The 10346-nt window shown below is 38.6% G+C and overlaps 1 protein-coding gene across 6 annotated transcripts in view; it reads right to left on the bottom strand.

Moving 5' to 3' along the window:
* Positions 1-1245: 1245 nt before the first annotated feature.
* The window catches only part of wars2 (tryptophanyl tRNA synthetase 2, mitochondrial), a 48666-nt gene continuing 39565 nt past the window's right edge, over positions 1246-10346 (bottom strand). For 3 of the 6 annotated variants that reach the window (XM_025063945.1, XM_017040155.2, XM_025063947.1), the window contains 4 exons: positions 10198-10280; positions 8686-8804; positions 4324-6115; positions 1248-1561 (listed from right to left, as the gene is read on the bottom strand). In XM_025063945.1, the coding sequence (XP_024919713.1) occupies positions 5667-6115; positions 8686-8804; positions 10198-10280 (651 nt within the window). In that variant the 3' untranslated portion in view covers positions 1248-1561; positions 4324-5666. Of the gene's footprint in view, positions 1562-4306; positions 6116-8685; positions 8805-10197; positions 10281-10346 lie in introns of those variants that run through there. The other 3 variants (XM_025063946.1, XM_017040154.2, XM_008328506.3) reach the window with 3 other exon arrangements.

Below are 10346 nucleotides of genomic sequence, written 5' to 3'. Positions count from 1 at the left end.
ACAGATAATTTCGCCATGTCTTAAATTATATTCCTTTTGTTTCTACTGCCATGGTGTTTTTGACAGGCGCAACTCAAATAAATGCACATTCATAGTCACTTCACGTTTCCGGTTGTAAAAAAAAAAATTAAAAAAAATAATGCAAACATCCCTCATGATGCCAGAGTCGTCAGAATTGCAGTAATACGTTTTATACATTCCTGAGACTGACGTGAAAAAGGTTAGGGTTAACGTTCAAACACGTTTAAATGTGCAAATAAAACAAAGAAGGGCCTGTTTGGACTGCAGTGACGTCACCTTCCGCTATGATTAACTGGAGATTGATCTGCAACAGGTTAGGGAGCGTTCAGTGTTACACACACTGACGCGCACGAAAACATCTTGACACTCGCAGGTTCTACGACGAAGAAGTTGGCGATGCAGGAACACACACACACACACACTCACACACACACACGCACACACACTCACTCACAGGCTGGACAGGTGTAGACTGAGCTCAGGGCAGAAACTGTTGGTGTTTCAGTGGAACCACAGATCTGAACACTGCAGGATGTTTGGAGATTTAAAGAAGTTCTGATAAATAACATTTTACATGTAAATATTTATATTTTACAATTATTTTTAAATAAAACAACTAATAAAATATCATTTTTGATAGTAGAGTCATAATGTATTCATTACTACCACGAACACTACTAATGATAATGATAATTATAATCATTTCTGTTTATTTTCTTGTAATGATTTTTTACAGATTACAACAATTCTTGAAGTATTTTGTGAACTACATCTATTTATTATTTTTCTTGTTTTTGATGTTGCTAAAATAATTTAAAATAGCTTAATACAATTCCTTTAATATATATATATTTATGCAATTCCCTACTTTCTTGCATTCACCCATTTATTTAATACCTTTTTATGGGTTGTCATTTCTATTATTAGTATTAGGAAAATTAACGTAAGAAAAAAGAGAAATAACATAGATTTGTAATTTTCCCCTTACAGGAAGAACATAATAGATTTCCTGTTTTTCTTTTTAATAATTTATAAATTGTATTTTTATACATAAACATATTAGCTTCAAATCATTTTTTATTTTTGGAATTGAATTATAATAATTGTGAATATTTTTAAATTAAATTATATAACAATTATACTGACTCTGATCCACCAACGTAAAGGTCTTAAAAGCTACTGTCTGTGTTCGGTCTGCTGGGCCTCTTTCCGGGGAGGAGGATGGAGGCGCACGGGCCGGAGGTGAGCGAACCACGGAGTATATTTTTGTAGAAAAATAAATACAGTTTTAAACATTCTTCAGGAACAAGCATTGGACAGGGAAATACTACCTTTACTGCTGCTGCTGCTGCTGCTGCTGCTGCTGCTGCCTTTGACCCTCTGGTTTTCCTGATCCAGCAGCAGGGATCCATACGAACAGACTAGGCCTGGAATCGAACCTCTGGCGCCGAGGGATTAATTAGTTTCCTCAGGTCATCACAAAACAGACGTCACGTCGTTCCTCATTGATGAATGGGAATATGGCGCAAAATAAATACATCTGAAAAGAAATATTTTTGAAAGATTAATTTAAAATATTTTAACGTACAAACGTATACATTTTTTTGCGGGGCACGTGCACAATTTATATATTTAATAATTTAACTATCCATTTATTTAAGAGTTTAAGATATTATTATTTATTTAATTATTTAAGTTTGGTAAATACTTTCTTCAGTGTACTTATACACATAAATATAAGGAAGTACAGTATTTGTAAATGTGCTGTTGTTTAAATTCAACAAATATAATTTACTTTATCACTTATTATATACAAAGAACATTTAACATAGGTGGGGGTTTTTATTTAGATAATACGGTATTAGTTCAAATGTGTGTGTACCGTTTGGCTGCCTCATCTGTCACTTAATGTTCGTGAGTAAAAATGTGCCCCCAAGTGAACGCGGCGCTCGCCTGCGCGGTGAAATCCCCTTGAGGGTTGAAGTCGTTAAATTCCAGCTCAAACCCAGTGTTCGCTGTTTAGATCCCAATTACAGCCTTGATGGAATGTCATTCATCCCCAACCTGGAACGGCGCTGTTGCCACGTGTGCACGCGCTGGGAACGCGCACGGAAACGAACGACAGGATTTTTTCTTTCAGGTTTTTCAGTTTTTACCCTTTTCAACAAAATTAATTTGTTTTCACACATTAAAAAATGAAGAAAGGTATTTTTCAATTAACGTCAGTGTGGGTTTAAAATAAACAAAGGACATCCATTTTATTTATAAAGATTATGATTCGATGTTGATATCGTTTAATGTATTTGTATTTGTGTAATAAATTTAATTCTTTTTTACCTTATTGAACGGGTTCAGTTTTGAACAGTTTAACAGGCAGGTTCACAGTTGTACCACCGATTCAGTCGTTACTTTCATCGTCACCTATTAAAGATTAAACGTTTGGAAACTCACCCAAATTACAATAAGAAATATATTCTACACAGAATCAATTTATGATTTTTTTAATCAATCAAAATTCTTACTTCTGCGTAAAATATGAAAAGTAACACAAAGTAACAGGGGTCTCGCTTTATTTTAACCATGTAAAATTGAGTTCGGAACATTCTGGAACAGGATTGTTCCAGAACTTTAAGCTGTTCTTAGTATGTCTTCACACACAGGTCCCTGTTTTCATTCAACGTCAGATTTCCTGCATGGGAAACGTCTCAGACACGCTCTCTCTCTCTCTCTCTCTCTCTAACACACACACACTTGAAAGGATTGCGAGCCTACTGTTAGGGTTTTTCTGTCTAACGATGCAAAAGAAACGCAAAATTCAAAGGATACACAAAATATACAATTATGGACGTGTTTGTGCGCACGCGCACAATTAAAATGCCACAGTGATGCTGTAAAGCTTTCATAATTAGTGATGTCTGTGCAATTACTGGCACAAATTGCGACTTTAAATAAGAATATTATACATTCTCAACCACAGAATAGCGTCAAGTTAATATTCAGGGATGGTTCTAAATTTTCTGTGACGCGAATTTCGTAATATAACGTCAAATATGAATCGTTTTATTTAGTTCTAAAATGGCGGGACTGGTCAGAAGGTTCTAGATAAAGTCAAAATATCAATTTTGACTTCTGAAATAAAATAATTCCAATATTGGGTTCTTAGAAACTGACTGAAAAGTCATTGTTTTATTTTTCAAACGTGTGTGTCAACAATCATTGCACATTAAACGCATCATTTGTCCATGACTAACCTGTGTGTTCCGTTAACAGGTTTACGGCTTCAGTTTCCCGCCCTGCTCAAAATGTAGATGTTAAATAAAAAGTTCTAAAAAAATCCAGCTTCGGTTTGAAAATCAATTTTTTAATAATTGTATTCCTTCAGTCTGGACGCGACATCATTTCCAGCCCGGCACAGAAATATCCAGACATTTATCACCGCTCTATTAAAGCGGCTTTTACTCCCGTGCGTAAAACGGCTCGGTTGCGGGCAAACAGACGACTGACTGCACGGACGCGCACAGACGCACGCACGCGCCTGTCACTGCAGAGCTGCAGTGATTTACAGCTTGCTCCTGTGCATGTGTGTGTGTGAGTGTGAGTGTGTGTGTGTGTACAGTCCATATATCTATATTTATATCGTTTCAGCTGAATGTGCCAGAGAAAAGGAGAGAAAAAAACGACCAACAGGAAAATAAGGCAGTGAGGATACACTGGGTCCCAGGTAAATACACACACACACACAGGCACAGATGGAAAAAACACAGCACAGACCCGATGTGTGTGTGTGTGTGTGTCCCTGTAGGATTATTACAGCAGCAGCAGCAGAGATGCGTTTTCAATTAGGAGGAAAATCTGATGGAAGCAGAGGGGAAATTTAGGAGCTACACGAGGAAGAGGAGGAGGAGGAGGAGGGACTTCGGTGGGAACAGTGGCTGTGTGCACACACGGAGAGAAATATTCTCTTATATTAATCTGATTAGGAATATAACCTGAGCAATTTGTTTAAGCCTTTTTGAGTCATGGCATATATTTTACATCAGAAAAATCCAACTGTGTAATAACAAACAAACATGGCGCAAAACGTTTATGAAAATAAATGTAATGATCTCCTAGTTTCAATTTATTTAATGGTATGTTTAGTTGAACACAACACTAAAATACACGCAGAAATTGAAAAAAGACACACTAGTATATATATATATATACATATATATATAGATATATATATAGATATATATATACATATATATATATTTTTTATTTTTTTAAAAAAAACCGCAGCAGGGCTGAAATTGCTCTTACCGTGTGCAATACATAAATAGTTCTGTTCAGGCTGGCGAGACTTCATCACACAGTAGTTGGAAATCACTGCTGTGGAGACACATCCATCCAGATTCACACTCCTCTAAAGTACCTGGACCAGAAGTTCACCTCTGGGACTGGACCACTGAAAAGAAAGAGATTATAAAATATACATAAATAAAAGGCGTTTTCATTATTTTTTTAAATATCTTTTAAATAAAATGACTGCAGTTGTTGTTAGGTTAGTTTTTAATTGTATGGACGATAACATTTTAATGCAGGCAAAAAAAAACATTTTAAATATTGTTTTCACAACCTAACTCCAGGTCTGCACTTTACGATGACTTGGATAGACAGAGTTTCGCGGTTACGTCACCATCTCCCGCAAATGTATTGAGAAAATCTTGTTTCATCATTCTAACGTTTGGCGTTATTTATTTATTTATTTGAACAGGAACTAGTTGACAAACGGAGCGGACGAATGCGTCATCACGCGGCTAAACCTATCTACGTATGTTTGCGTTATTATTTTTGGGAACTTTTCGTCCTTCATTTTGGCTCCCAGACGTAAGTGTGAATCTTCTGATCTAGATTATGATGTTTCTACAGTGTTAGTGTAGGTGAGTGACATAGGTACTTACAGAGTGTACACTACTGATGTACACTACAGTATGAGTTCCGACTTACCACGAAAATCGAGTTATGTCGTGCCGCAAGAACAGGATTCTGACATAAGTCGAGGACCACCTGTTGATTGATTATGGTGATTACACACAGGACGTGTTCGAACTTCAGGTCAGGGGTCCAGCCTGTGTCAGACATGTAATGAGTCTCCGCTAAATGTTCGATATTACCTTTTTAAATATCAATAATTCCATGATGAGTGAGAAATAAAAACAGGTATGAAACACAGACATCCAGCTGCTGTTATTTGTCTTTTTGTTCTAGAGATAAACAGATTTTTTTCAGTTCTAATATTAATGTTGGTGCAGAAACCTCAGTTTAAGGAATTATGATTTCCAATTTTTTTTAAAAAGAGGAAATTTGTCCTTTTTTTCTACCAAAGGAAAAATCCGAAGTAGCCCTTTAACTCTGCACCATGAGACACAGGCTCATCACTCATTTCAATCAGTCCATGTGTTCCTCACAGATGAGACTTGAGTTTCAACATGACAGACGTGTGAGTCTTTCCAGGCTGCTTTCAACACCTTTTATCATAAACGCATTACATCCTCCATGTAAACACTCTGTGGAAAAAAAAAATCTTAAATATCAGTGGCCATAAAGTCCCGATCAGAGGCTCCCTCTCTGACTCTGGCTTTGTGTTGCAGCCCAGACTCCTCTCAGCTGAATCCCACACAGCGTTGGACCTCACTGAGGACCGAAGCGGCCAGTTCCTGCGCCCTGCTGTTCCCACGAGACAGAACCGACTCGAGGTGAGCAGCGTCAGACTTTAGCCTCTGGATCTCCTCCCTGATGGGAGTCAGCCGTTGGATGACGGCTTCAGCTACGAGCTGTTTATACGCTCCTGTGTCCAGGCCTCTGGCCTGAGACACGGCCTCCTCCAAGCTGATCCTGGCCGTGGCCGAGTGGATGGTCACCAGGTTGGAGACGCCAGGTCGTGTCTCCGGGTCGAACGTGACCTCCGAGGTGAAGTCGGTGACGGCACGGCGGATTTTGAAAGCGATGTCGTCGGGAGAGTCTGTGATACTGATGGTGGCTCCGGCGTGAGGATCGGACTTGGACATTTTAGCAGAAGGGTCTCGAAGGGATTTGACCTTTCGAGTGGAACCTGTAAAAAAAAAAAAAAAAAAAAGGGAAAATAAAGAAGAGTTAATCTGGGTTGGAAAATGGATCAAAACACATCTCTGAAAAAAATGTTGTCTTAAGATGTTCAAGCTTAGTGTTATCCAACCTTGGGGTTGCGACCCCATTTGGGTCGCCGGAAACTCAAATAGGGTCACCTGAAATGTTTTGTCATTGATACAAAACTAAATAAATAAAAAAATTACGCGACTGAAAATAAACTTCTGTCCCCTAGGGGGGGCATGGCAGATAATAATTGAGAAACACTGTTTGAACACATCACCTTAATAAGCAGGCAGCTTAACTTCCTTAACCACTAGGCCACCACTGCCCCGCTATATCGGTATTGGTTGATATCGGAATCGGAAATTAAGTGTTTGGACAATATCGGCATATCGGCAAAAAGTTAATATCGGACACCCTTACTATTTGTCTTGTTTCTTTGTTTGTAAAAAAATAGAGCTAAATATAAAATATTTAGCTAATGTTTCGGAAATTAGCTTTTAGCTACATATAACATCTTATTGGCTAAGTTGTAATTGTTTCGATAAACACGATTTCTTGGGGCTATTAGCGATCTTCAAGTTAATATTTTGAAAGTTTGGGAATTATTAATGACAGAAAGTTATTTTTGTTTAATATCTTTTGACCATATCTTATATTTGACTTAACCTTAAGTAATTCCGGGCTACATCGTGATTAGCATATTAAGCTAATATAAACACATTTTTCGCAAATATTAGCAAATGTCGCCAATCTTTCTTGAGCATCTTTCACTGCCAGTGTGCGAACACAGAGTCGTTCTTTCACTGCCAGTGTGCGAACACAGAGTTCGTTCAGAGAGAGAGAGATCTTCTGAGTTCTTGGAAATGTTGCCCATTAATGTGGCGGTGGTTTTAAAGAGACCTCAATATTCAATTAAAGAGTTGGATTTTAGATGTGATTTATTCTGTTGTGTGGTTTCATCTTTCAAGTGATATGTGGATGTCGAGCAGATCACGGTCCCACACATGTCCGAGGAAGTTAATGATAAAGTTCTGCACGTTTCTGTGTGAGTATGACTTTGGGTGTGTGTGTGTGTTGAACAGGCAGGAGGAGTAGGGGGATTTCCTCTGCTTCCTAATTTATCAACTCCATCCCTCTGCCATCTTGCAAACTCTTTGTCAAGCCAACTGTGGAACCACATCCGTCCCACATGTCACATGGTTTTCAAGTCTCCAGAGACGTCTCTCTTTACTACGGTCAATGTAAAACAAAAACAAATCCTACAGAAAGTCTTTGGTACCGTTTCAAAGGAGACGACGGTGCCATCGGCAGCTGTTCTCAACCAAAGATGACAAGCAGAGGAGATGAGTCCCCCGACTCCTCCGCCCAACGAAAATCTATTATCACTGCTCCCATTCTGATACAGGAGGAGGGCAGTATTTCTTTACTCCAGGCTGCTCTGCACACATGACAGTATGTGGTATAGCTGCACTTGTGGGGACGCCTGGACCTAGTTGGGGGCATTTTGAGTGACATCACATCGGTGGTCCCCTGCCGATACTAGAGAGGCCGGGGCAGTGGTGGGTTAGTGGTTAAGGAAAGGGGACTTGGGTCAGGTGGTTTCAAGTCCGAGTCCAACAGCTGCCAAGTTACCACTGAGGTGCTCCGAGCGTGACACCATAACCACATACTGCCCCCTAGGTGCTTGAGCTGTCCACTGTTCACTTTGGTGATAAGACATTGTCACATGATCGCAGCCGTCAATCAAGACGCACCAAAATCTTGGCCTGCGACCCCATGTTGATTTTACTTGAAAATGAAAACAATAATGATAGTGAATAGTAAGTATTCAATCATAATCAAAACACTTTTTTTATCAATTACTAGACGTGTCAGACGGCCCCATGTGATTTCCAGGTGACCCCAGATGAGGTCGTGACCCCAAGGTTGAAAAACACAGCCCTAGGGTCAATTTTGGATGGAGCTTATAGATAGTAGGTAATAGTTAAGGGACTTGGGAACACAATTTGTCCTGTCTTTTTTTACAATAGGTCAAAACCTGAATGTGTGTCTGTGTGTAGAGAGAGAGAGGAAAAGAGAGAGAGAGAGAGTCCAAACTAAAATAAAGTTCAATTTTAGTGGAGGCCTAATTATTTCCTTCAGTTCCCTTTAATGTACCATGTGCTGCATCTGTACATCCAATAAAAACATAACATCAGTCCCACTCGAAATAAGTCTGTTTGAAGTCGCAAGAAAACAAAGTTGTTGTTAAGAAAGAAAAGAAAGGGGAAAAAAAAGAGTAAAATGAAGACATAAGCAAGACACGTTTCAAATGAACAGACGCAGTGTTCAGCAGTAAAGCTTTGATTCTGCCACTTTTATGGACGTTCTTTTCAGCGGAGAAACTCAATGATGTCACTGTTGAATCAATGGCCGTTGTTTGATTATTCACCTGACCTTTCTCCTCACCACTGCAGCCCAACTGTGCGACCGTGTTAACGGAGAATCTCTTTTTTTTTTTTAATCGGCTCTAACGGCCCGTAGCTCCGTGTGTCGTGTGTGGGTTCTTACTCAGCAGCGCTCGAGGTTCAGGGAACACATCTCCGTATCTGTTGTTGAAAATGCGGGCCAGATCCTGGGCCAGCTCCAGGTGCTGGACCTGATCTTCTCCAACAGGGATGTGAGTGGACCTGAAGGACAAAGACCAGATGATGGGGAATAAAGAACGACAGCAGTGATTCAGAAAAAGCTGCAGATTTTTTTTTTTTTTTTTTGGAGATTTCTGTTCCCAATTTGAGTGTTTCTTAAGTAAAACAGAGAGAGAACATGGAGAAAAGGTTCCGTGCACAAACAGCCGTCATGTGTTGTGGATTATTGGGAGTCAGGGGGACATTGTTTGAGGCAGAAAACACTGTGGAATTTTTAAACAGGTTTCTTTCAACGTCCTGACTGAGAAGGAGGAAGACGCTGCGAAAAAAGACGTCAAAGTCTGACACGGTCGCTGCAGCCGTGCGGTCATCAGGCCTTAGATCAGGGCCAGCTCTGATACCTTGATATGTTGCATTTTAATTTACCTTAATTAATATTTAGAAAAGTAGAAAAAGACAGTCGATTTTTATCATAATAATAATTAGTAGAAAAATATATTTTTAAATGAATTATACATATTGTTATATATAATATTTATATTACATTTTTATTATATATATTTTTATATATTTTTTAATATATATTTTTAATTTATTTTTAATAATTCCATTATTAATTAATCATATTAAATATTATTATTATTAAAATTATAATATTTTTTTTAATCAATCAGACATTTTAGGTGACCCCATTTGAATTCCAGGCGCCCCATTGTGGGGTTGCGACCTCAAGGTTTGCCTAAGTGGCATTCAGGTGTTCAAACAAAACGTGGGAAAAAAAATTCTCCCACAGACACAAACAGAGCTGGACTACACCTTTTCAGTTGGTGTTTTTACAATATTTCTTTCCAGAATGGATGGAATCCAAACTAATGGAGTTCAGTGGGTAAAGCTACAAATCTATACTGTATATACAACCAATCAATACTGTAGGTAAACATCAGTCACCGTGTCTCTGGAACTGAAATACAAATGAATTCGCAGTGAACCAGCCAAACAATGGGCAGGGAAAAATTCACCATGAGTTAACAATAAAGTGTTTTTTTTTCATTTCCAGGCTGAAGTTTTACTGCCGTGATGCTTGTACAATAAATCTGCAGCATTTTATGTGCATGACTTCATGAGTGCTGTGTTAAATTGGGTGGGTCAGAGTATCAGTAGAGAAAGTTAACGTCACAGTTCCGTGGTAATATTTTTAGAAAAGGCAGACCTTAACTCAATAAGACAGCCGTTTGTTGAGCGTTCAGCAATTTCAAATTTACACTGAAAAATAAGAATATCAGCAATTTCAAATTTACACTGAAAAAAATATTTAAAAAATGTCAACATTGTTGATGATGCTTGTTTTGGGTCGGATATTTTCCTCCTAACCTCAATCAGAAAATCCGAGACTCACTATCTAAACACACTCCAAACATCCGCACGTGTTTCTCACTTGTACAGCAGAATATCTGCAGCCTGGAGAACAGGATACGTGAAGAGACCCACGCTGCCTTCGTTCTTCTGTTTGCTCTTCATCTGCAGGAGACAGCATCAGAATTTAGACTTTGGAGGAAAACAGAAAGAAAAAAACCAAACGTGTAG

The sequence above is a fragment of the Cynoglossus semilaevis genome, chromosome 16 (genome assembly GCF_000523025.1).
Source record: "Cynoglossus semilaevis isolate Cse_v1.0 chromosome 16, Cse_v1.0, whole genome shotgun sequence".
Classification (NCBI taxonomy): Eukaryota; Metazoa; Chordata; class Actinopteri; order Pleuronectiformes; family Cynoglossidae; genus Cynoglossus; species Cynoglossus semilaevis.
This window is presented reverse-complemented; position numbering and strand designations above follow the sequence as displayed.